This window comes from Amorphotheca resinae (genome assembly GCF_003019875.1).
Source record: "Amorphotheca resinae ATCC 22711 unplaced genomic scaffold M430scaffold_4, whole genome shotgun sequence".
NCBI lineage: Eukaryota > Fungi > Ascomycota > Leotiomycetes > Helotiales > Amorphothecaceae > Amorphotheca > Amorphotheca resinae.
The window spans coordinates 1062561-1088134 of record NW_020194474.1 but is presented as its reverse complement, the minus strand read 5'-3'; the positions used below and the strand labels follow the sequence as shown (position 1 = coordinate 1088134).

Genomic DNA, 25574 nt, shown 5'->3' with positions numbered 1-25574 from the left:
GCATTGGCATTCCGTTTACTCTCTTTGGGAATCTCATCATGTGATCGTATATTGCCACCCTTTGATTGGCTTAACTCTGCCCGCACTTTAGTGCGGAGATTATAGCGGGCACGACCCCACCATAACGCCGCTTTGAATAACAACAGCACAGTATTGTTGAATTTACGACCCTTCACCCAGTGATTGAACACGTTCACTGATGTATCAGTGACCATCCATCTTCCCCGGATCTTCAGACGCAGAATCTACATCAGCGAAAATGTCGCGACACAAGCTTGTAAAGAATCTGGACCTTGACGATGAAATGGATGATTATGATGGCGGCGACGACTATGCCGACGATGACACAGAAGGTTGTTTGCTATACATCGTATTCTTTTGAAGTCAGGTGCTAACTTTTGGTGGAAAATTAGAAATTAGTGAAGAAGATAAAGGTCTCTCATCCTCTACCTTCTATTGCAGAATCACGAAACAGGCGGACAGTGAGGCTTACTTAGGCATATAGAGAACCTGCGATTAGGAACGATACGAGTACGGGAGGAATTGCCAGAAGCATCGGGACACATAACAGACAGGCAGATACAGGATGCACTATGGCATTACTACTATGATGTCGACAAGAGCGTGGCCTATCTCATAAAAGAGTATATGGCGAAGCCGAAGAAGGAACAGAAGAAGAAAGTTGCAGGTGGGTTTTATCTTTTCTTTCCAACCCTACAAGTGCATGGAGGAGAGTTGGTGGGTAAAGTAGGGCCCGAGGTGGGTTTTGATTTCGTTTTTTACAGGTTACAGCTTACTGCGGCGTTTGCTAATCATAATTTATAGTTGAGAGTTCGAAAGCATGCTCAAAACCATTCTCGTTCGCGGAATTCTTCAAGGACACACCTTGGCTCAATGTTCCTCCGGAACGACAAGCTGTTTTCATTGCGCCTCTATATCCCCGTGGTGGTCTTCTAGGTGGTTCATCAGATGGAGCTCCTAAGATGTCGAAGCTGCAAGCTTTAGCGGCGGCTCGGAAGAAGAAGGCGCAAGAACAGAAAGCGAGTGAGAGTTCAGGGGTTGAAAAACCCATGGCAGGACTCTCCCTGAACGAGAGTGCGAGTGGACCTTCAGTCGGAAGTGAAGCTACAGAACCGTCGTCTGCGCTCAAGCAGCCATCACGACGCTTTCCGCTATTAAAGAGGAAAGATTCCAAACCGCACGAGAAATCTCAGAAAGCGCCACCACATGTCGAGAAAGAACCTGAAACAAACGATATCCCCATGTCTATCTCGCCTGGGGACTTAGACCAAGCTGAACCTTCCGCCTTCGCTAGCACCATGTTCAACTCTAGGGACCGCTCTCCTCCAAAGCACTCAGCTAACCTCTTCACGCTTCCATACGCCGCGACTGCTACTCCTGCAACCACTGACCCCTTCGCAGGACCTAGTCCAGATGACGTTGTCACAGCTGCGCAGTCGAAAGGTTCGACGAATTCTGCTCGACCTATGAAGTGAAACTAATAATATAGTAGCGAGTGGTAAAGGGGGCAAAGGACCTCCAAAGACTAGTGTGGAGAAGAAGACAGATCAAATAGCGAATGGGGTGGAGGCTCTCAAAATCGATGATACCCCTAAGGTGACCAGCAAAAATCTAGATGTATTAAAGGAGTTTGAGCAAAAGGAGAAGAAGAATGAGGCCAATTTTGTGGTTATCGGTAAGAAGATATACTTCTAATCAAAGAGAGGGGAAGCTAAAGTCCGTAGGCCATGTTGATGCCGGGAAAAGTACACTAATGGGCCGATTATTATACGATCTGAAGGTAGTGGACCAAAGGACGATAGACCGGTATCGCAAAGAGGCTGAGAAAATGGGTAAATCGTCCTTTGCTCTGGCTTGGGTTTTGGATCAGGGGACTGAAGAACGGACACGAGGGGTTACAATCGACATTGCAATGAACAAGTTCTCTACCAACAAAACGAACTTCACCATCCTGGACGCTCCTGGCCATCGGGATTTTATACCCAATATGATCGCTGGAGCAAGTCAGGCGGACTTCGCGGTGCTAGTTATCGATGCAAGTACTGGATCCTTTGAATCGGGTCTCAAAGGGCAAACCAAAGAGCATGCGCTACTGGTCAGGAGCATGGGTGTATCACGCATAATCATTGCTGTTAATAAGCTTGATACGGTTGCTTGGTCGCAAGAGCGCTTCGACGAGATATCCCAACAGGTCTCCGCCTTCCTTACATCCGCAGGATTCCTACCGAAGAACGTCGCATTCATTCCTTGTTCTGGGCTCCATGGGGATAACATCGTGCGCAAATCCACAGAACCAGGACTTACGTCTTGGTACAATGGGCCCACTCTCGTGGAAGAGCTCGATAATTCCGAACCTATAACTCGTGCGTTAACCAGACCTCTTCGGATAACAATTGGCGACATATTTCGTGGCGGCGTCCAAAATCCTCTCAGTATATCTGGGCGCATTGAGTCAGGGTCTCTCCAAACAGGGGATGCTTTGTTGGCCCAACCGGCCGGAGAAAAATGTTTCATCAAAGCTCTGGAAGTCGATTCCGAACCGGCCGACTGGGCTGTGGCTGGGCAAAACGTCACAATTCATCTCTCGGACATCGATCCGATCCATCTAAAAGTCGGAGACGTGTTGTGTAGCCCGACGAGTCCAATCAAGATCATCAAAGAATTCACGGCGAAGGTTCTAGCGTTTGAATTCTTGACTCCGATGCAGATCGACGTTCATAGGGGTAGGTTGCACACGCCTGGTAGGATCCGGGAGATTGTCAGCCTGCTGGATAAAGGTAGCGGTGCTCCTACAGGGAAGAAACGGCCCCGAATCGTCAAGCCGGCGCAGTTGGCGAGGGTTATTGTGGAGCTGGAGGCGGCGGTCCCGCTTGAGGCTCCAGCGAGGGTGGTTTTGCGGAGTAATGGGGCAACGGTCGCCGCAGGTTTGCTGGAATAAACCCTAACATCTTGCATAGACAGACAGCATGAGGGAATTGTATGGGCCGGGTACTAAAAAGAAAATGATGCCGTATAAAGTGGCGATGATGGTACATGTGAAGTTCCTGTGGTTTTCAAAGAAATGAATGTGCAGGTTGTTGGGCCAGATATCCGAAGGCTTGGGCCCGAACACCAGGCGGTCAGTAGAAGAGGTGGCAAAGAGGACAGATCAACTTTATGAGTAAGGCATCCCAGAAGTTGAACGATACACCGAGCGTAGAAGCTGTTTCATGATGTGAGAATGTATATGTTAACACGTGTGAAGTTTGTGAAAAGACCCTGTATCTACGTCACTCACGTGAGAGAACTTTAAGCTTATTCCCAGGGTCTAGATTTATTTCCCCGCTAAATCACTGTTGCTATCTTAGCTGCCTTAGATGATACCTATACAGAGGATATACTTCTTGGACTGAGGACCTACCTATATCCTTTATGCATCCGATGGGATATACAAGCACAAGTACAAATATATGTTTATATAGAAGTTCCTCGTTGACAAGTAGAATGAAGCAATATACAATCTAATAATACATACGTGGTTACAGTACATGACACGCTGTTGTCTATACGCCGCCTCAAATCTGTCCTTAGCGGTTTGGCGGCTAAGGTATGGCTAATAACAGCTCCAACGATGTATGTTGGCGGCGAAAAGAGGCAAAAGGGCAAAGGCCAGCGGCTGAACTTTCGAGAAGAGGACACTTGGAACTTAGGCTGGGCGAAGCTTAAGCGAGCCAATCACAGGTCGTGCCTCATTTGACCAGATTTCAATTCCCTGACGCCTCGCCAGATACAAGAGTCCAGATACCTTCTCAGGTCGATCTTCCTTCCTCTCGTTCAGCAACCACCTCTTCCTCCCAAGACCACCTTGATCTCGCATCAAAATGGCTCGAGGAAACCAAACCCCCTTCTATCTGGGCTTGTCAGCTCTTTTCTATTTTGCTCTTTTGTTTTCTCCTCTCGCCCTTCTTCAGACAGCACATGCACAGAGTGATCAGGAGCCATTACAAGAAAACTATGGCACCGGTATGTGTTCCTTGCCTTCGCCCGCAAGCCAAGATCCATCCCCCAGCTAACGGTCTGCTGTGCAGTTATCGGTATCGATCTTGGAACTACATACTCCTGCGTCGGTGTGATGCAGAAGGGCAAAGTCGAAATTCTAGTCAACGACCAAGGAAACAGAATAACGCCATCATATGTGGCCTTCACCGATGAGGAGCGATTAGTAGGAGACGCAGCCAAGAACCAGGCTGCCGCGAACCCCAAGAACACCATTTTCGATATCAAGTAAGTCACATTGCGCCTACACCCTACACGTGTCATCTTCAAAGCTAACAGAGCTTCTCAGGCGTATGATCGGTCGCAAGTACTCAGACAGCGATGTTCAAGGTGACTTGAAGCACTTCCCGTTCAACGTGGTCGAGAAGGATGGCAAGCCATCCGTCCAAGTCGAAGTCAATGGTTCCCCAAAGACCTTCACTCCTGAGGAGGTCTCTGCCATGATTCTAGGGAAGATGAAGGATGTCGCGGAGTCATACTTGGGAAAGAAGGTCACCCACGCGGTGGTCACTGTTCCAGCTTACTTCAACGACAACCAGAGACAAGCTACTAAGGATGCTGGCACTATCGCTGGATTGAATGTCCTTCGTATCGTCAACGAGCCCACGGCTGCAGCTATTGCCTACGGTCTGGACAAGACTGATGGAGAGAGACAAGTCATTGTCTATGATCTCGGTGGAGGAACATTCGATGTTTCTCTCCTCTCCATCGACCGTGGAGTTTTCGAGGTTCTTTCTACAGCCGGTGACACCCACCTGGGTGGCGAGGATTTCGATCAGCGAGTCATCAACTACTTCGCCAAGAAGTACAACAAGGAGAAGGGTGTTGATATTACCAAGGATCTCAAGACCATGGGTAAACTGAAGCGCGAGGCTGAGAAGGCTAAGCGAACCCTGTCCTCCCAAAAGACTACCCGCATCGAAATCGAAGCTTTCTACAATGGTGAAGACTTCTCTGAGACCCTTACCCGGGCCAAATTCGAGGAACTCAACATGGATCTCTTCAAGAAGACTCTCAAGCCCGTTGACCAGGTCCTCAAGGATGCCAAGGTTAAGAAATCTGAGGTCGACGATATCGTTTTGGTCGGTGGTTCTACCCGTATCCCCAAGGTTGTGGAACTCATTGAGGAATACTTTGGAGGAAAGAAGGCGAGCAAGGGTATCAACCCTGACGAGGCTGTCGCTTTCGGTGCCGCTGTTCAAGGTGGTGTCCTGTCCGGAGAGGAGGGTACTGAGGAGATTGTTCTCATGGACGTCAACCCCTTGACCCTTGGTATTGAAACCACCGGAGGTGTCATGACCAAGTTGATCCCAAGAAACACTGTCATTCCTACGCGCAAATCTCAAATCTTCTCTACCGCTGCCGACAACCAGCCAGTTGTCTTGATCCAAGTGTTCGAGGGAGAGCGCACCATGACCAAGCACAACAACCTCCTCGGAAAGTTCGAACTTACCGGTATTCCTCCAGCGCCCCGTGGTGTTCCCCAGATCGAAGTCTCTTTCGAGCTTGACGCAAACGGAATCCTGAAGGTTACCGCCGGTGACAAGGGGACTGGAAAGTCCGAATCTATCACCATTACCAATGACAAGGGTCGTCTTACCCAAGAGGAAATCGAGCGTATGGTCCAGGAGGCTGAGCAGTACGCTGATGAGGACAAGGCTGCCAAGGAACGCATTGAGGCTCGAAACGGCCTGGAGAACTACGCTTTCAGCTTGAAGAACCAGGTCAACGACGAGGATGGTCTTGGTGGCAAGATCGACGAGGATGACAAGGAGACTGTAAGCCTATCTCTCCCCTGAAGTCTGAAATCCCTATACTAACCAGAAATCCAGCTTCTCGAAGCCATCAAAGAAGCTACTGAGTGGCTTGAGGAGAACGCCGCTTCAGCCAACGCCGAAGATTTCGAGGAGCAGAAGGAGAAGCTTTCCAACGTCGCATATCCTATTACCAGCAAGTTGTACAGCGGAGCGGGTGGGGAGGATGATGAGCCTTCGAGCCACGACGAGTTGTAGAGCAACGGAGTTAATAGGGGATCTTGGCCCTGCTGGTTAGCGGGCTTACTATGTATGTTTTGCTAGTTTTGTTATTCGGGAAGCAGGCAAGGCGGGTGCAAAGGTGCATAACACGCGTGTAAAATAAAGGCATAAAGTTACAATGCATACCTGGCTTTCGATCGACCTTCCTACTTGGGGAGTAGCCAAGCAATCGTGTGGCGTTTGACCTTTGGGATTGTATCCAGACTTCAATGCCCAATAGAGGCCGAAGAACGAGAACTGCCATTGTCAGGGTGGCCTGAACCCGGGGGCATCTACGGATAGTGTCTCTAGAGTCTACACCAACCGGTATTCTCGCACGGTAGCACGGTAGCACGGTAAGACCAAGCTGACGGGCCGCTCTGGGCCCACGTCTCGGATTACCCACCTGCACACTGGGTTCGCACCTCCTTGTATAAGAACAGCCTGAACAGGGTCCTATACGTAAATCTCCCTCTGCCAAGTCGCGACACGAGCTTGAGCCGTAGGAGCGTAAGATAACCTATCTTACCTTACCTAGGTACGGCTTAACACGAGGCAAGTCTAGGTAGGTTGGATTGTGGGTTTTGGTATCACGTGCTGCTATTGTGATTGTGATTGTGATGGCCCCTCCCTGTTCAATAATGCCGACGGAGTTATCATGGCTTGGCAAAAGTGCCACAAAGTTGGAGGATATACGAAGCCGCCTGCAAGCCCAAAGCTTATCCCGTCCGTGGCTGCGCCGCCGCCTGCGCTTGGCGTGCGTTGGAATACGGCTTATTCGGTCCAACGTTCGAAAGCCCTCTTTGCGCGGGAGAGCAGTCGAGGAAAGAAAGGAGAAAAGGGAATCAATCGCAAGCGTTCTTGTTGTGATGAGTAGAGCAGGCGACATAGGTAGGCATGGGAAATGGCGCAAAAGCATGCTTGTCAATGAAAATGTCGGGAGTCCGGTAGTGAGCGCTCCGGGATTAATTCTTAGGCGTTCCCGAGATATCGAGGGAGCTCAGGGAGGGTTCGTAATACGGAGTGTTGTAGTGGACATGTGAGTGAGGAATGGAGCTCGGAGGAGGAGGTCGTAAGGGCGGGCAGCCTTGCAGTGGGCTGAGGTGGGAATAGACGCCACGACGCTACAAACGGCCAACTTCTTCTTTAGCTGTGATTGATTCTCTCTTGGCGAGGAATCCTGGCGGCGAAAATTGCGGTCGTGTGAGCAGGTGTTAATTGCTAATGGCGAGCATGCCTTACCTTACCTAGGTACGGTTGCGGCGAGTATCTTGGGGTTTCCTCCGCTAAAGGTCAATATCCCTAGAACAATAGCCAAGCTATGGAACGGGCAGTTATTATGCTTTCGGCGGTCAATAAGAAATCCGCATTCCTCAACATAAAACTGCGCCTACCCTATATCTCCTGCTTAATTGAATCGTCAATCTCGAGATGGAATGTCACAAGCCGTGATACGTGTACAGTGTAGACTTTATATCCATGAAAGCGACTATGCCGTAGACCATTCAACTCTGCATTAATCGAACCAGCATTCTATATAGTTCCGGGACTCCTACTTGTGGTCTGTGGAATAAAGAAGGACAGCAAAGCTGACGAGAGCAGCAGGAAAGGGCTTAAAGGACTTGCTTGTACTCTGAAAAAATCACAATCATCTCTACGAAAGCTAAGGATATGTGTAAAAGAGCCTAGGAAATATCAGCATACTGCTGCTAGAGTTTGGCACCAGGGGGTATTTATCGCGGGTTAATCAATTCATTAGTCATCAAGATCCTCGAACTTCTCAAGCTCTCCCACGAACGCTCAACTGCGAGGTGCAACAAACCTGACCCTTTTTGTTCACGATAGCACGTGAAATTAGTCATCCTACATTTCCGGTCTGTGTTCCTAATATCACGTGGAATTATTGAGTCCAGATCTTTTGTCGTACAGCACAAAACCTTTACATGGCCTTTAGAAAGAAACAATTCTGCACAAGTTCCTTAAGGATGTACCTAAGTACAGTCAGTACCTTACTTTATTGTTGCTGTTTTTGTTGTTGTAGTATAAATTATCACGTGAAACGTATGTTTTTGTTGCACATCGCAAATTCAACATGATCTTCTCTACAAACGATACGTCGGCCCCCCCCTCCCCACAGGCCTAGCCAAAGGTGTCTGTGCCAGCTATCAATACAACACACCCTCCTAATCAAATGTTCACATTTACCTACCTAGCTAATAACTCAATATTCATCTTTCTATTTATCCACTTGGCTTTATAGCAGAGCTCTACTACCTATTAATCGTGGGTCTTTGGACCTCTCTTAGGGAGAAGTCCGAAGACAAGCATTTGCGGCATTTGCGTGCCAACTGTTGTTGATTGCACTTATCTGGTTCAGATAACAGATTTGGGACTGTTTAACTGACGAGTCGAGTCATAAGGCTAGCCCTATCCTCAAACCTTTACACTCGGAGCTGAAAAACGATTTGGTCGCAGTAGTAATACTTGCTCCGTCCGTAAACGTGCGGCCCGGACCCGCCATGCCTATCGGCCGCACAGGATTCGATCATACGATACCTCTTATCAACAGGTTGATTCAAGAGTCCAAGACAAAGTACCGCTCGAATGCGTTGTCACACGACCTACGTGCTCCTCGCAGTTGGGTGTTGGGTGGTTCTCGGATGCTCCGGACGATCCTGATCAACCCCAGTGCTTACCTTGGGAGGAAATACGGCGCTCAGTACATCGTAGACGCAAGCGCAGCCTACATGCTCTGCATTTTCGTATACCCTCCAGTATCTTCTTCAGAAGTTGTTCTCACCCTATCATTCCACCCTCTCTCGCCGATCCTGGTGCTCGGCCCCCCGGCCATATATAACACTGTCAGTGTGTCTTCCTCGGCGATCCATCTCTGTACTGCAAGGCTCTGTACTGCAAGGCAGAAGAGCAGAACCCCGACCTCCTGGTGCCGGCGGGGGTGGGTTCCATTGCCACCCTGCAAATAACGGTTTGTTTCTCGGAAAGCCGCGGTCCAAAACATCCCGGTCCTCAAGTCTGCGCTCCCTGACTCGAGGCTTCCGTGATCTGACCACATCCCAGACTGCCAAGTCTCAGTGTCTGCACTGATCTGCTGGCCGGGCTGAATGCATCTGCGCCTTGGGGCCGTCTTGGGAGGGCGAAGGAGAAATAGCGTGAAATGAGCCCACCTCGAATACTGGAGTAAATGGTTTGTATTCGCACATGCGACTTTTTGTAAGTAGAGTAGAATCATCGATCATATGTTGGTGCTATATTCCGTACTCCATAGCGCCGGGGAAGCGCGATAGGCTAAAGGTAAGCATGCTAAGCTACCTTACCTTACAGAACCCTCCGTCCACCTGGGGAACTGGACTTGCCTAGGTATTTGAACTTGCACAAGAACCATCAGGTACATCAAGAAGCGTCAACATATCTGACCCGGTATCGTTGATGGCGATTGTCGCATAGGACCCTTTTTAACTTGGTGACCGTTGGAACTAAAATGCCCATGACCCTAAGCAAGCTTTCTTGGCTCCTTGACTAATCCGATAACGTATTTCCTGTAATCTGGAGTCGTTAGATACCTGATAGAAAGGAGAGATGTCAAAATATACCTCGCCCTAAGCCCAAGCAGTTCCTTTCATCAATGATGGCTTCTGATGTTAGTAACGACGGGTAATAAATTAGGCATACAGCAATTACTTGTACGTATAATTATTAGCCATCTCACGGTCGGAAGAAAGATAGGCACGTGATATAAGAGCGCTCGCCCCGCGGACGTACCCCGTACGGATAGCACTCCGTCGCTCGTGCGAGCCACCCCCGGTCTTGGCCTTCAAGGATCCCAACTTCGGAGGAAAAGCTTGGGAAGCTTGGAAGGTGGAAAGCGATGGGATTATGTAAGTCGATCCCGCGGCTCCAATGAGAAAAGCAGAGTCGCAAAGGTATTTCCACCGCTGACGGGGGTTTGGTGTTGGAGGCGTAGGATACCAGGGATAGTGCTATACGCGGTCTGCGATTCGGGCTGCTTTATCATGTTCTGGAAACCTGCCCGATTGATACAAGCACCGCGCTGCCAAGGGCTCTAATAACTCTTGTTATCGCTAGTTGCGGTCCAGCCGGTCCAGCCCTCCTCTCGCGGTGCTTCTACCCGCGTCCTTGTCCTGGGTCTGCAGGAGTACTTAGACTCCATCTGGCAGGTGATGGGCTAGCCACTATCGAGGAGCTTTCCCCCAAACAACATTGGAGATAGTTGTCGACAGCCATGGATGATGGAGCGGCCACTCGATGTGCCAATGAAGGGCCTGCCATCCCGCTATCTGATATCGCGCGCAGGACGAGGGTCCGGGGCAGGTCGCAGCACATAAAGTTCCGCCGTGCCCCCTGAGCTCTTGTGTTTCCCCAGTGTCACGTTTGGAGTCGGCATCATCTCATAAACTCATGGCTTCTAATCCCGCAGCTCTGGCTCTCGACGGGGGCGACCCTCGCAAGAGTAAGTCCTGCCAAACCTCTCCTTTTGAGCCGCATGTCAGTTTAACGTCGACCCGCTGACCGTTTGTAGGTTCGGGGGATGCACAGACGATCGCACCGGCTGCTCCTCGCCTCTTGCACGACCCAAATGTGATGCTCGAGGAGTACCTGTACTACGCAAAGATCCAACGAGAGCAAGAGGCGCAGGGTCTCGGTCCCGAGGAGAGAGAGGCGCTCTACCGGAGCCTTGCTGCTGGAAATTCCCCTGAAGCATCTGACGAAAAGAAAGAAGTAAATGAGAAGGCCCCCGTACCAACTACGACCTACTCTGGCCCTGCTCCAGCGGAATGGGAAACTGCTTCTCGAGCAGCAAGGAATGCAAAATGGAGTGCAGTGTGAGTTATATACTGATCGTCTTACTTGCCGTATCATTAGACTAACGTTGTCCAAAAGGGTATATCTCATTACCACTGATATTCTTGGACCTTCCAACGCTCCCTGGGCCATCTCACAATTTGGCTATGTCGGAGGTGTCATAACTTACACCTTTATGGGTCTCATGGCTTTCTTTGCTGGGTGGCAGATCTGGAGAATGTTCCTGAAGCTCGACTCCGATAGATACCCAATGAGGACGTTTGGCGATTTAGGGTTCAGAATCTACGGCACTTGGACACGTCATGGCATGAATATTCTCCAGAGTATTCAGCTTCTCTTCAACGTCGGTGTTATCATTATCGGTAACGGCCAAGCCCTGTCCCAGATTTCCAAGTATAAGCTGTGTTACGCCGTCTGTATCCTTATCTTCCCACTTGCTGGAATGATAGCGGGTCAGATCCGTACTCTGCAGAAATTCGGTTACCTTGCGAACTTCGCAATCTGGCTGAACGTTCTCGTCATTATCTTTACAATGGCCGTTGCCTGTCACAGCCTTCCCAACTACTCTGCAGCATTCGGTGTATATGGCACTCCCAAAGGCCCAGTTGAACACACGGTGTGGATTCCTTCCGGCTCTACCTTTGACAGTCAGCTTCAAGCTGCAATGCAGATTGTCTATGCGTACGGTATGTTCTGTGTCTAACACGATTCTCTGAACATGACTGACTAGTTAGGTGGTGCGATGTTGTACTGTGAGTTCATGGCCGAGATGAAACGCCCGATGGATTTTATCAAGGCGCAATTTATTGCTGAGATGTTCATCTACCTCTGCTACTTGATCTTCGGACTGGTCCTTTACTCGCAACAGGGTCAATTCACCTTCAACCCAGCAAACCAAGGACTTTCCCCCTACAGCTGGCAAACTGCGACCAACGCCATCAATATTGTCTCAGGTCTCATTGCTGCTGTGCTTTATGGTAACATCGGTATCAAGGTCGTTTACCAGAACATCGTCCAGGACATCCTCGGCGGCCCAGAACTCCACTCCAAGAAGGGAAAAATCATCTGGGTTGCGATGGTACCACTTTACTGGTTCACCGCCTACATCCTAGCATCTGCCGTTCCCAACTTCAACGGTATCTCATCCATGGTCTCCGCCGTCTGCATCATGCAGTTCACGTACACCTTCCCCACGATTCTATACTTCGGGCTACAGCTCCAAACCCACGCCATCACCCCGGAGGAGACATTCGACCCGGCGACCGGCGTCGTGCATCGCATCGATTCATGGAAGGACTTTAGCCGCTGGAAGCGCGGCTTCAAGCGCATGTGGTGGATGAAGATCTTCTGCCTGGCTTTCTTCTTCGCATCCTGCGCCACCGCGGTCCTGGGTATGTATGCTAGTGTTAAGAGTATCAAGGCTGCTTTCGACAGTGGACATGCGACCGCTTTCAGCTGCCACTCGCCTCTCGATGGGTAGAGTAGTATGGGATTGTTTACTAAACACCGTCATCCCCTTCTGGCGTTTCAGAGGATATATATCGAATGTTCATGCAATAATTAAGGGAGAGTTAGATAAAGTGTACGTTGTCGTCAAGACGGAATCTAATGTATCTTTAAAAACATCATTATTATGTATCTCCCAGAATCTAGATTCTATAGCTTTATCATAGGCAATTCTCCTCTAAAGCCAGCCGTCTTCTCAATCGTGAACGTGAGAGTAGATTGGGTTATTATTTATTGCCTTATCAATGTTCAAGATTATGATAAGATAGAAGGCTGTTGCACTGTAGTAGCAGCAGCAGCAGCTCACATATAAGCTCGTCCAAAACGGCAAATACGTATGATATATCTCGCAGTATGGCAGTAGTCCACACTCCAAGGACCCCACAACCTACATACCTACCTACATAGGTACAACAACCACAGTATACCCCAAGATAATCACTCTGCTCTCGTTCAAGCTCCATCACGCCCCCAACCTAGGCTCGAACCTCATCATCTCGTTCAGCATCGACAAGCTGAACCCGCCGCCGTCGCACAGGCTAAGCAACCACTCGGCATCCAGCTGGCCCATCTCTCCATGGCGGCCTTCCCAGCGGCCCGCCGGCCCCGGACTGCTACTCCCACTCCCAAGATCTGGGAGAGAGCTAGATGGTGGTGGTACCATGACGCACTCTGGGTTTTCGACGATGGGGTTTGGAGAGATTTCGTCTGGACTGCTGATCCTACTTGGTGAGATGGTGCGCTTTGGAGAGGTGCTGGATGGCGAGACGCTGGTGGTTAGGTTTCCGGGCGGCGTGTCCTGGGATGTTTCGGGGGCTGTTTCCGTCATGGGACTTGGTGGCTGGGTGGGCGTGTCATCTAGAACGGCGTCTTGGGATGGGGGGGGAGGGGACCGAGCTAGGAATTTCATGGTGGAGCTGATGACGGTCTCGAAGGCGTCGCGGTAGCGTTTGACTCCCGGGGTGCGTTCGGCCATCACGATGAGGGCTGAGGAGCAGGCGCGCAGGTCGTTGGAGACGGACATGTTCCAGAGGTTGGGGGAGAGGAATAGGCAGTAACTGGGAGGGAGTGATGTCAGCTAGAAAGAACGTCGAGGAAGGGTGGGAGTGTCACACACCACATAGTTATACCGGCGATGAAGACGGAGTGCAGAGCAATGAAGGAATGCGCGTAGGAATCTCTCTGATGCAAGCGTTTGAAGATCTGGCATATGTGACCGGAAGACTTCAAACATAGAGCAATGCGCTGGTCTGTCGGTGGCAGGACCGTGAGGAACGGCTGCAGAAGGAGACGCACTGCCTTGTAATAATGCAGATCGAGATAATCAGTTTCATATGGTGTTGATGGAGGGAGAGCACTATGCCAATCTTCGAGCATCTTCAAAGTAGGGCATAACTTGCATACGAGACTCGTGATTGGCCGGTCGACACGGTATATTGTCTCTTGGATGTGAGATTCCAACCGCTTCAGCCGGATGCACTGAATTCCAAGGGTGATATTTGACGACGGGCGAGAGGCTTGGAAAGTTGGGGAGCGCGAAACTGCCAAAGTACGGGCAATTAGTCCATCGTCTCGGACAGTGTCGTCGATTTCGAGGGGGAGAGAGGCATCGATATCTCGGTCAGCGATGCTGTAGGGCCGCCCCAGAGAAACAGCAATTACCCGCTCGAGGAAGTAAACTGTCCAGAATAATCGCCTCCTCAACTGTCCCTCATATGGTGGGACGATTGCGTAATGTGCTTCTCGATGTAAGCCCAAGTCAACACAGGTCCTCATCGCAAGGCCGATCATGTACCAGATTCCAGAGTTGGATGGTGAGCGAAGATTGTACAGAACGAGTAGAGTCATTGCTTCAATGTTATGGACGGAATGAGACTCCCGAGCTGCGGATATATATTGCAGTGCAGTCATGAAGAAGTTCTCAGGAGGTGTGTAACTATACTGCTCCGTTAACTTCAATATTGTGGCCCCAATGGCGTATAACATGTAGATCTTGAACGTCCCAAACTGGTCTTGAGGGCTCGAATTACTCTGCACGAATCGGTTGGCATGCCGTTCTAAAATATCAGCCCTATCCAGGAACGGATACCGGAGATGCAACTTGGTAAAATACGCATCCAAAATCCTCCTTCCCATCTCGTCGTTTGGTGGCCCAGCGCTATTCCTCTTCAAATCCGCAATGCTCATTGCCTTGGTCTGGCTCTGGTTCAGGGCAGATGCCAATGCTTTGTTCCATACTGTAGCTTGTACCATATGCCCCAGATTCGTAGCCAGGGAGAACCCTGAGGCAGATCCAACATATGCAGCTTCTCCTCCAAGACTCAAAAATCCAACAGCATCCGCAATAGTGCTTCTTCTCCGGCCCCCTGATGACGTCGGGGATACCACATGGTGCGGCTCGTAATAGTCCTGGGAAGCTTCGTGCTGTTTGAGCGGAGGAGCATTTGCATAAGCTGCCAGCTGGGCTTCGAGGAAGGATATCCGCTCAAGAAGCGCTTGATTCGGGCCGCTGCCTATCATAAGCTTCACTCAGACAATGCAGGGGAAATGTCTACCTGTTGTACTCTTCAATTGCAGAAGGAGGCTGCACGCAGTCCTCGTTCGCACTGGCACAATTGCCGCAAACCGGAAATCCGTGACATCTCTGTTTCCGTCTTCTACAACGCTCGCAAGATCTCCTGGCCCGTTTTGACGTTCGCGTATTCTCATCCATGATCAATTGAGCGCCCAAGTGCTCGCCATGCACAGATATTTGCTTTTGTAGGGAACAACATGGCGGATGGGTTACCTGTTTGTAGTGAGAAGAGGGAGATATTCTGTAAAGGCAAGAGTGGGGAATCAACGAATGTCTTGGCAAGCAGGAAGAGAACAAAGATGGGATACATACCGTACCTTTGTCGCCAGCCCCTGAAGTCACATGATCGCTAAATAGACGTCGTCTGGAGAAAGGGGTAAAGATCGCTATTTCATGTATAGTAACCCCCACTTCTACAGTCTCCTCCACCCCGATTTTGGCTTCTATACATGTGCAAGTGTAATTCCCGAGAACGAGAATTCCTCTTCGTAGACCCTCTTCTTGTCCTTCCCGTCCATGGCGCACCTATAAACCGAACCCCCGAGATCTGTGAGGTAGATATGTCTATTCACCTGATCTAGTTTCAGACCAATTGCCTCATGCAGTTGCCGTGCTAAGATATCATACTGCGGATTCTTCTCTCCCTCCTTCAGTGACTTCAGTTCGCTTAGCTTCACCGAATTCAAACTGTTTCCCATCGGAGGATCTCCACGATCCGTCCAGAATAACTGCTGATTGTCCTCGTCGATCTCCATATCAATCGGCTCAGGAAGTCCAGAAAACAGCAGTTCAATGTCTGTACGGTCCTCAGCATTTTGACCTTCAGGCATCTCAATGTTGGCGCGAAAGATCCTCCCCTTTCCGCCTTTCGAAAGACCTTTTTGGGTCCAATAGAACTTTCCCTCTTTCTTGTTAATGCTGACACCCACACACCAGTTCATTTGATTAGCAGCATCCTTCTCGTCTCTCCAGTCGCCCCTTTTGATCAAAGTCTCATGCTCTGAACCATCAATTTTACATCTCATGACTCTCATCCCCTCTCGATCACAAAAGTACAACCTGTCGCCTTCCTGGTCAATAATCAGTTGCTTCGGGGTGTGCACGGAACCGGGTTGGATGATGGTCTTGATATCACTACCGTCGAGTCTGCAGGATTGTACCGTCCCATCGTTAGACTCAGGAATCCCCATGTTGGTCCAGTAGATGCGTCCCGTTTTGAGGGATATGTCGAGTCCGTCAGGAAGAGCTTGCCCGGATACAATCGTTCGAAGCTTGCGTCCATCAGGGCTGCCGATTACGATGCGGCCGCTGTGGAGGGGGTCTGAGAGACTGTTTAGGCCAAGATCAAGCATATATCTGCAAAGTAAGCTTGGATATTCCACCATGGGCTGTAGACTTACAACGAAGGAGCGTGCAGGTTCTCATGGCTATGTGTGTTCTCCCCCCGAGTCTTAGTAGTATAGCCAGCAGGATAGAACCCCCCTTTCCCACTCTTGCCGCCCAATTTCCCCTGTTTAATATAATTCTTCAAGAAATCCACCGTTTTCTCCCCGGATAACTCTCTATCCCGGATATAATGCTCCTCAATGAACTTGACGGTATCTAGTCCGACAGCATCCATCATGGCACAAGGCCCCATATTCCCACCACTAAACATTTCTATCCATACCTTGTCCAGTTCTTCTGGGGAACTAACGCCCTCCGCCAAAACCGTCAAACATTCTCTCTTAATTGCCGCCCAGATGCGGTTAAGAACAAACCCAGTGCTCTCCCTCTTGGCCACAATAGGATGCAATTGCAACTCCTTCAACCTCTCCATATAAAAGTAGAAGATATCTTCGTTTGTCTCCCCATCCGTCATAAGCTCCACGATGCGGTTCTCGGGTGGCATCATATAATGTGTGTTCATTATTCTCTTCCTAGTCTCCGTCCCTACCTTCTCCAGCATCTCACTGGATTTATAACTCGAGGAGTTACTAGCAAGAATGGCATCTTTCGGAGCTGCTTTCTCCAATTCAGCAAAGGTATCGACCTTCAAGGATAATTCCTCCGGCACGGCTTCGATGACTGTCCATGTATCTTTGACTGCTTCAGTAAGATCTTCAAAGGCTTGCACATTTCCTGACATAGCCCCGGTAACATTGATGTAGGTAGAGATGTTGTTCTGGATGTAGTGGAGCGCGGCAGTGCGTTGTTTGTCGTTGGGGTCATGGATTCGTACGTCCCACCCGCCGGCTGCCCAGGTGCATGCTATTCTGCGGCCGAGAACGCCAGCACCAAGGACAGCGACGGGTCGGCTTTTGATGGAGGACACCGAGGGTGCCATGGTAGGCTGAAGGTTGAGAAATAAGTGTGAGAGGGTTCTCCGAGTTGAATGCGTAGGGGGATAAATGCACTAACACAGGTAGGTCTGGAAACGCAGTGTACATTAATCAAGGGCAGGACCCGTGCACTTCGAAGAAAAGCAAAAACATTTAGCTTTACTAACCTGCCTAGGTCTCTAATCCAGGTACGACTTTGGTCCAGGGAAGGTGCTCTGATGATGTAATAATGATTCTGCCTTGATGTCGCTGCCGGAACCTCACACAACTGGAATAGCATGATGAAATACCTAGTAGGTCGAAGACTTGAACGAGAATGATGACTATGAAGTTTGAGTGTGCACAATATTGTGGGGAAGCCTCAGCTGGAGACCGCTTCTCGTCAGTAGTTAGAATTAGGAATGGCCATAACGCGAAGGGCTGGAGATTGGAAGCAGCCCACGAAAACTTCAAAATAGGTTTCGAAACAGAGAAAATCAATATTCTTTTAAGTGGTTCAAAAAATAATAATGGGCAAGGTCATTCTCTCCCGAGGGTGTGGACGTGAACGGAAGAGTTGGAAAATGCTGAGAAGTGCTAGCCAGTGATGGAACCGCCGCAATCACACCAGTATCCGTATATGAGGATTCAAGTAGTGGTAGAAGATGACACGGGTGCATCCTTCATCGTAGCATATCGTTGTCTTCAGACTTCATCGAAACATCAGATGCCTCGATAGTAAAGGGATTCGCTGAGCTGAACTTGGGCTCCCACACTCAGATCCATATATCATTAGATAATTCTGCCGCCTCTAATGCCGCTGATGGCAAATAAGAGTACATTACTGAGTCCTCGAGCTGGTGGCGATAACGGTTCTTGAGAAGAAAAGCTTCAAAAGTTGAGTTTTGATGTTTGAAGTTCCTTGCCCGCATTAGTGCTGGTAGTGCCCGTCTGATAAGGTAGATTACTAAGTTCTTAGGTAATCTACCCCCGCTATATTCTGCAGAACTCCAATGACGAACTTCTCGGCATGAGGATCTGGACATCCGCCTGTTATTCCACAATCTCCTTTGATATTTGGTTAAGATAGGAGTTGGTGATATTGCTCTCTTATTGTATATATTGGTATTTGAAGATATTGGTATTACAAATTGCCTTATAGGGCAGTTAGCACGGAATTGTGCCCTAGTTAGGATTTTGCAGGGATTCGCGGTATACGCGCCTAATAACAACGCGGTTAGCGTGATGTCGGCTCGTGCCTTGTGATGAAGTGTGGGCTTCGGCCGTCTGAAGTGAACATCATCTCAATCTGAACTGCAGCGACACCATTCTGGCCAGAATACTTTGATCAAACAAGCAGCAGGATATAAACACCTTCTTCTTACGCAATAGTTCAGATTGCTTTTACTTCTACATTTCACCTCACGATGACGCAATCTACAAGAGTTGTTCCCTGAACCCACTATGGATCCCCGGCTTTGAACCAGCGCTGTCTCGAATTCGAATTCACTGCGACTAACATCTGTCAAAGAGTACCCCGTATGTTCAGCAAGTAACTGAGCGAGGCAATTCTCAGCAAGATGGATGTGGAGCAAGTAAATACAACAGAGGGAGGTGCAGTGACTGAGCAAGAGGCTACTTCACGATCCCCCTCCAAGGCGCGCAGTCTATCAGATTCTGGTCCTCCGACACTTTCTCCATCTCCAAAATTTCGCGAGCCTGAAAACCAAAAGTCGCAGGACGATAGTGCAATCGATACTCCCACCACTCCGCGGCGACCTGCTTTCCCAGCACGCGGTCTTTCGTTGAAGATGCCACCGCGCGACCTTATGCCCCCTAACACATCTGCCTATATCACTCGCACCCCGCTTTCACCGAAGTTGGATCACTCGCAAACATATGGGTCTCCATCTAGTGTCCTTCCAAGAAGATCTCGAGGTTTAGATTTTTCTCGAGCCGCCACGAACCTTCATCACTCGACACTCGCCGAACAGTCGTCATCCGACTCCTCGCCAACCATAACCGGACAAGCAATGAATATACCAAGCAGAAAAGGCGGCCCTCACTTTTCGGGAGGCTCGGAGTCAACGAATCATAACTCAAGTTCTTTGTGGTCGACCATGGCCCACGCAGACCGGATGAACGTATCAAGTTCTCTGGGAAGCGTGAACATGATGGGATCGGATTCCTCTGGGAGCAGCTCTGATGACGATGATCTTATGGATGCCGATGATATTGACGATTCGATCTTGACAACACCACAACTGAATAAAATGGCTGCACCTTTCGGCGCGATACCACAAGGGAGCCCGGGCAACGGATGGACTGGACAGTCACCAGCTGTTAGAAGCTTGATGAACTTCCAGCGCTCGAGGCTACGGAATGGTAAGAACAAGAAAAGATCCAAAAACGGCAGCGGGAATTCTATGGTCAGCCCCCATTTGAGGTCGCCTACTACGATGCGAAGTGTTGAGAGCATGGGCGTTGAAAGCTACTTGAGCCGAGAGACGGACAGTATGCACTCGAGGAGAGACAGTATAAGCTGGGCAGCCAACCAACTGCACATATCTGGAAGTGAAAGCGATGATGGAATACTCAAGTCAACATTGGAGAGCGTTGATGGTATGCCAATGACACCTGGTCGAGATGGCCAGCGCGCCGTCATTCGCAGAGCAGTGACGAGGAGGGGCAATATGCTGGTCAGTATGGATGCTCATCTCCACTCATACAATGCTAACACTGAACAGCCGAAAACGAAAGGGTTTGCCCGTATTCGAGCGGCTCTGGCCGAAGAGGGCGCTCCTATTGAGACGGAATTCCGCCGCGAAGCAGAAGTAGTTCGTCTGACCCGCGAAAGTGATATGGACCTCGAACCTACAAGACACCGTTCAATATCGGCCACGACGACCACACACTCCTCTCCGAGTCTCGGACCAGTCACCCAAGACTCCTTGGAGGGCATACCAGAAGACGATATCATGGCAGACGTGTCGTCAGGCCTCTCAAGTAGCTTTAAGCAGCATGCCATGCGCAACTCCAAAGGCAAAGAATTTTGGGACACCTTTAGCGACGACAACAATCGCACACCACCACCACCGGGATTTCTCCCACGTGGTTCATCATCCGGTATCAGCGAAGACATCTCACTGCATTCGCCATCTGTATCCACACCACCCTCCTCCCTCATACCACCAATTACTGGCAGCATGTCCGATCACCAACCCTCGTCACCTACCAGATCTATTACATCTCAACCATGCGCCGGACCAACAGCGGCCGAGATCACGCGGAAGCTCAACAACAAACGACGAAGGGATGATGACTTTGACCCAACGAGCTTCAAGCGTCGAGCCGTGAGCCCGGGTATGAGTGTGCATAATAGCCCCGTGATGCAGAGCCCGTTACAGCGGGATTCATGGGGTACTCGACCCCCGAGTAACGGAGAGAGTAACAAGATGACACCGAATGGTGGGACTCTGAAACGGATTGGATTTCAGGGTATGGTGGATACTAATGATGGATTAATGAAGATGAGCATTGAGTGAGCGGCTTGTCTTTGACTACAAATTCGGTGGAGGATGAATGGGTGAATGGGTTTGTCGCTCTAGGTAGTGGGCCCAATTCAGATACAAACATCTGAACATTCTAAGTTTTAGCTTAGCGTCTACTCTATGGCAATCATTGCCTCTTTTAATTAATAATTTCGAAGACAAGAGGAGCAGCGGTCGCGAGCCGATCATGAGCAGATCAGTTTCCTACTGTGGTGTTTGATAATGCATATCATGAACCCGGGGAGGAGGGGCCCGGGGGAGGGGGAGGGGGGCGGAACGGCACGTCCCGTCCATGCATTCGGCTACCTCACAGACCCGCACGGTCACATGATGATTCGCACCGACGGGGGCTTTCCAAGAAATACCCTCCCTACCTAGGGGTACCTTATATTTAGTATAATATACTATAAAATACTCTTGCTTGCTTAAGTATTATTTGATTTGCGAATCAAAATACTATTAATCCACTCCTCTGACTACTCGTTATAAAACAACTTCAATCAATCTTTTGTCTAGATCCGCAGAGCCTCAGAGGCCAGAGGGTGAATCAGGTATTGAACGACTGGCTGCTGCCACGCTGGAACTTATAGAAAGCAAGCAAGAGAGATGAATTTAGATACAAGTAGGTAGGTAAGGTAGGTAGGTAGGTGCTCTTGGACGATTTTTGGATAAAAGATGATGCAGATGAGATGAGATGAGTTTATTATTCGTGGATACAGAGCTGAATGAATGAATGGATGTGTATAAAATGCGAAACTGAACAGGACAGGAACCCCTCCCACAATTTCTACAATGAAGAACAACCAACCAACCAAATCTAGGTAGCTTAGAACAAGAGACCGCGATACCAGAGATGCCAGACAGACACGATAATATCCTCGAAGCTCATAAGATAATCTGGTATCAGAGAGGTGTTGAGGTCGAATAGTGGTCTGAAGCCAAAAAAAAGGTGCGAAAAGATAAAGGAATAAAGAAAGAGATGATACGCCGATTTAGTTTGAGAATATCTCATTCATCAAACACCTACTTACTGCGGTACTTGGCAGGAGACAAAAATCTACAAAAGTCTACCAGAGTCACTAATATTCATAGCTAGGTATGCTAAGAGGAACGAAATTCGTGGCCTGGCCTGGCCTGGCTCTCGAACATGCGGGACAAGTTGAGCGTTGCTTTGACAAAGTACTGTTTCGAATCTTCGATATCCCTACCTAGTCTTGGCCTGTAAACGTCTGACTTAGACCCTCCATGCCAGGCTGGCGAACACTTGCAAGCAATCTAGAATAAATAAATCCAGACGCAGCAAGTCACATATGTATATATATATATATATATATAGTCGCAGAAAACATTCCTGCTACCCTGGATGTGGAACAAGCAGTGCGCTGATCCAAACAGGAAAGTTATAGTCTGAATGAAACGAGTCGTGGGAGCTGGAACAAGGCAAGGGAAGGAAGGATAGCTTTTCGATGGCCGCTAGAGAGAGCTGGTTGAGTGGGATCACGACTGGGTCGGGGAGAGATGAAGAGATGAAGATCGATAAATGGGCTAGAAGGTATCTCGCGAGCGAGCTTCGAAATGCTATTGTAGATATGGTTGAAGTCGGGACGATTGGAGACCTAGGTAGGTATGTGTCAATAGATTGATGATGACATTAGAGAGAGTAAGTCCACTGAGCGAGTTAGAAGAGTAACTCCTCAAATATCCCTATTTTCACTTATTCGCCTTCGGACTCTGGCAGACCGGCACAGGCAGCTTTGGAGGGGATCGGATATATTGAGACGGATGTGGTGGATAGGTCGAGATAACTTCCTTTCCTAAGGAACACTTGATACCATCCCGACTACCCATGAACGACTTCACCACAGTGCGAGCCCATGCCGAATCGATGCGTATAAGGACAGTATAAGGACAGGCTCCCTCGACGGTCAGCCCATAGGCAAATAGGATCTGAGGAGGGTTCTAGGAGTCGTCGGTCATGGTCAGTCAGCTGTCTTCTCGATTATACGAATACCTTCTAAATTCTTCCATGAAGAGACTCTTGATCCTTCCTTCATTCCTAGACCTACCTTTTCCTCTCCTCCTTTCGCACATCAAACCCTTCTCTCCGGGGGCATCAGCAGCATTTCGAGAAGCATAACGGTGTAATGGCATGGCTCTAGGGTGTTTCTTTTTTTATTCTAGCTACTTCTGCGCCTCTTCTCCAATGATGAAGAAAAAATACTTTTCTACTTCTAAATTGGCGTCGGATCTGTGCCGCTGTATGATGTGATGTATTCTAAGATCAAGGCACAGAACGAGCCCAACTTGCCGATATACGAAACCGACGGACGGTATATTCCCGGACGCTGAACGCCCCCCCCAACTACTTCCAAGGCTCAGTCAGACTGGCTTCCTTCGGGGATTGCCCGCGAGTCGCGTTTGTCAGAGGTGGGAGAGCGAGCCCCAGCTCGGGGTTGCTCGCGCGGAGATATCGCTTGGGATGGGATGGGTCCCCCCTTTTGTTTTTGTGGTCGGGGAATCCCCAGTTTCTCCCATCGCACTACAGTCTACATGAGCGGGGGGTCGGGAAGTGTCGGGGAAAACCCTGTTTTTCCTTGCACGACCTGTTGTCCTCGTGATCTGGAATTTATGACAATAATAATGACACTACTTGGCGTTGAGGAGCTGAAGAACTGGGCTTGTGCTTAGCTGGGTATGCTTATTTACTCGCTAGGCCCCCCTTGGCTCCACCCCCAGCTCCCCGCTTCCTCCCCGTACGACTAAGGAATAGTACACATTGACCGCCTTGATCGAGACTCGAAGAACGAGAAATTTGGGGATTGAAAGTGGGGGATTAGGGGTTAGACTTTGCTTCGAACTAAAGCTACGTCCGCATGGTGACAGAGACGGTGCGCCAAGACTCAAAGATGAAGTACAGACATGTGCATTTTGAGAAAGGTTTAGCGATTACATAGAGTGAGTACTGAGCGCCACTCGTCTAAAACTGAGAAGCAGACTGTACCTGATCTCTAAAGCCTAGTCTAGTTCGCATTCTGGACCTTTCCATCCTGGATAATTTCCATCTTCAGCACCGGGTCCATTCTCTTCTCCAATGGCCAGTCTCCCCAGAAGTCCTGGACGTGCTTCATCAAACGATGGTACTGCAGTCCCGCACCCGGTTGGATATGGCCAATGATGCCCGCTCGGTCACTCTCTACATGCGTTGGCACAATCAAGCTTCGGCCCACAATACACTCCAGTCCGTTGAAGGAGAAAGCCATCGCCTCTCGGGCGCCGCAAGGGACACCAATGGCATCGAGCATCTGGATCTTCGTGTTAGGGAATTGCTCGCGCAGGTAGCCGATGATGTTAGGGTTGTATGAGCCACCACCACCAAGGTAGATTTCGTCGAAACCCTCAGGTGGGCCCCAACGCTTGTAGCCATCGGCCAAGGACTTCGCTGTGATTCGGGTAATAGTCGCGACGCAGTCTTCTGGTGATGCACCCTTGGCTATCATGCGCTTGCAAAGATCTTCAGCGAGTTCGTCTCCGAAGGTTTCGCGGCCGGTGGTCTTCGGGATATCGTGCAGGAAGTAGGGCTGTTGGAGGACCTCGTCTACGATCTCCTGGTCTACCTTCCCTGCCTTGCCCATGGCTCCATCCTTATCGTATTGGCGCGCGCCGTTGGTGAAGTAGCGGACTGCCCCATCAATAAATACGTTTCCTGGTCCGGTGTCAAAGTCGTAGCCCAATCTTGGGTCGCCCTTTGGGAGCATGGTTATGTTCGCAATTCCTCCGATGTTCTGGACTGCCACGTTTTTGGTAGGGTGGGCTGCGCAGAGTCCGTCCCAGGCAACGAAGAGGGGGCAGCCTTGTCTACCAAGTGCCATGTCGCTCACTCGGAAGTTCGACAGAGCCGTGATACCCGTCTTCGCCGCGATAATCGAGATCTCGGACATGTCAAGGTGTGCACGGATCTGATCACCCTCGAAGAGTTCTGGGAGCGGCAGATGCCAGATTGTTTGTCCCTGCCCAGCAATTATGTCCACTTCCTCCTGAAGGTTGAAGTTGTGTTCCTTTGCGAATTGTTGGATGGCATCGGCGGCGAATTCACCAAGCTGGCAGATGAAAGTTAGCAGCAAGTGGTAATTGAGGAGGAATTTGGACTTGCCTGGATGTTGACCATGGAAATCTCCTCAGGTGATGTCTTGTTGGTTCTGATGAGGTGCATTACACGCTCTGATCAAATATCAGTCAGTACACGTGCCCATCGAATTCACGGCTTGAAGACTTACTCTTCAATTCCCCGTCAAACTCGATCTCGCCCTCGTGCAACAGCTGGACCTTCAATGGAGCATCAGGACGTTCTTGGGTGTAGTGGAGATGGACGATGTCAATACCGTCCATTGAAGTCCCCTGGTTGGTACCAATGACCTTCAAGCTCAGAGGCTTGCCGTTCCATGCCGGTGCCATTTTCCTGTGCCCAAGATGAGGTTTGTAGCAATGTCTAGAGTCGATAGTAGTGAGAAGTTGGGTTGTGTGGAAGAAGATGGGTTTACAGATTTCACAGAAAGCTTTCAGCAGGTAATATACGGAAAATGGAGGGGCAGACAGCGACTTGGACGAGGGGACACTGCAATCCCTTTGGCCCCACGTTCAAACATCTCGAGACGCCGCCACCGTCGTATTCCCCACCGTGAGTCTCCTCGTGCTGTATGGCCATGCTGTGTAACTACGAAGAAACTAGCAG

The 25574-nt window shown here is 49.7% G+C and overlaps 8 protein-coding genes across 8 annotated transcripts; 5 read left to right on the top strand and 3 right to left on the bottom strand.

The window, feature by feature from the left end:
* Positions 1–259: 259 nt before the first annotated feature.
* On the top strand, positions 260–2959 carry M430DRAFT_99803 (hypothetical protein; the record flags this gene model as incomplete). Its single annotated transcript, XM_024870218.1, has 5 exons — positions 260–353; positions 506–738; positions 831–1464; positions 1511–1696; positions 1746–2959. 5 exons carry the CDS (start codon positions 260–262, stop codon positions 2957–2959), a joined length of 2361 nt encoding a protein of 786 aa, XP_024722341.1.
* Positions 2960–4083: 1124 nt separating this feature from the next.
* On the top strand, positions 4084–6073 carry M430DRAFT_222282 (hypothetical protein). The gene is made up of 3 exons (XM_024864660.1): positions 4084–4284; positions 4346–5834; positions 5889–6073. The coding sequence occupies exons 1-3, from the start codon at positions 4133–4135 to the stop codon at positions 6066–6068; spliced, it is 1821 nt and encodes a 606-aa protein (XP_024722340.1). The 5' UTR covers positions 4084–4132; the 3' UTR covers positions 6069–6073.
* Positions 6074–8590: 2517 nt separating this feature from the next.
* On the top strand, positions 8591–9449 carry M430DRAFT_26694 (hypothetical protein; the record flags this gene model as incomplete). The annotated part of the gene is made up of 3 exons (XM_024865434.1): positions 8591–9027; positions 9311–9383; positions 9414–9449. 3 exons carry the CDS (start codon positions 8591–8593, stop codon positions 9447–9449), a joined length of 546 nt encoding a protein of 181 aa, XP_024722339.1.
* A 1036-nt stretch (positions 9450–10485) lies between these two features.
* M430DRAFT_137166 (hypothetical protein) lies at positions 10486–12393 on the top strand (the record flags this gene model as incomplete). Its single annotated transcript, XM_024862495.1, has 4 exons — positions 10486–10560; positions 10630–10933; positions 10992–11599; positions 11648–12393. Exons 1-4 carry the CDS (start codon positions 10509–10511, stop codon positions 12391–12393), a joined length of 1710 nt encoding a protein of 569 aa, XP_024722338.1. The 5' UTR covers positions 10486–10508.
* Positions 12394–12882: 489 nt separating this feature from the next.
* On the bottom strand, positions 12883–15132 carry M430DRAFT_99654 (hypothetical protein; the record flags this gene model as incomplete). Its single annotated transcript, XM_024870206.1, has 3 exons — positions 12883–13477; positions 13537–14928; positions 14984–15132. The coding sequence occupies 3 exons, from the start codon at positions 15130–15132 to the stop codon at positions 12883–12885; spliced, it is 2136 nt and encodes a 711-aa protein (XP_024722337.1).
* Positions 15133–15437: 305 nt separating this feature from the next.
* On the bottom strand, positions 15438–17320 carry M430DRAFT_99828 (hypothetical protein; the record flags this gene model as incomplete). The annotated part of the gene is made up of 2 exons (XM_024870223.1): positions 15438–16350; positions 16395–17320. 2 exons carry the CDS (start codon positions 17318–17320, stop codon positions 15438–15440), a joined length of 1839 nt encoding a protein of 612 aa, XP_024722336.1.
* A 1554-nt stretch (positions 17321–18874) lies between these two features.
* M430DRAFT_17741 (hypothetical protein) lies at positions 18875–20839 on the top strand (the record flags this gene model as incomplete). Its single annotated transcript, XM_024863731.1, has 2 exons — positions 18875–19993; positions 20042–20839. The coding sequence occupies 2 exons, from the start codon at positions 18875–18877 to the stop codon at positions 20837–20839; spliced, it is 1917 nt and encodes a 638-aa protein (XP_024722335.1).
* A 3026-nt stretch (positions 20840–23865) lies between these two features.
* Positions 23866–25297, bottom strand: M430DRAFT_49331 (hypothetical protein; the record flags this gene model as incomplete). Its single annotated transcript, XM_024868061.1, has 3 exons — positions 23866–24942; positions 24996–25063; positions 25120–25297. 3 exons carry the CDS (start codon positions 25295–25297, stop codon positions 23866–23868), a joined length of 1323 nt encoding a protein of 440 aa, XP_024722334.1.
* Positions 25298–25574: the final 277 nt, after the last annotated feature.

Coding starts and splice junctions, on each gene's coding strand:
- M430DRAFT_222282 (XM_024864660.1), top strand. CDS start 4,133: ATGCAGAAGGGCAAAGTCGAAATTCTAGTCAACGACCAAGGAAACAGA. Junction 4,285..4,345: donor AACACCATTTTCGATATCAA/GTAAGTCACATT, acceptor AGAGCTTCTCAG/GCGTATGATCGGTCGCAAGT. Junction 5,835..5,888: donor ACGAGGATGACAAGGAGACT/GTAAGCCTATCT, acceptor CCAGAAATCCAG/CTTCTCGAAGCCATCAAAGA.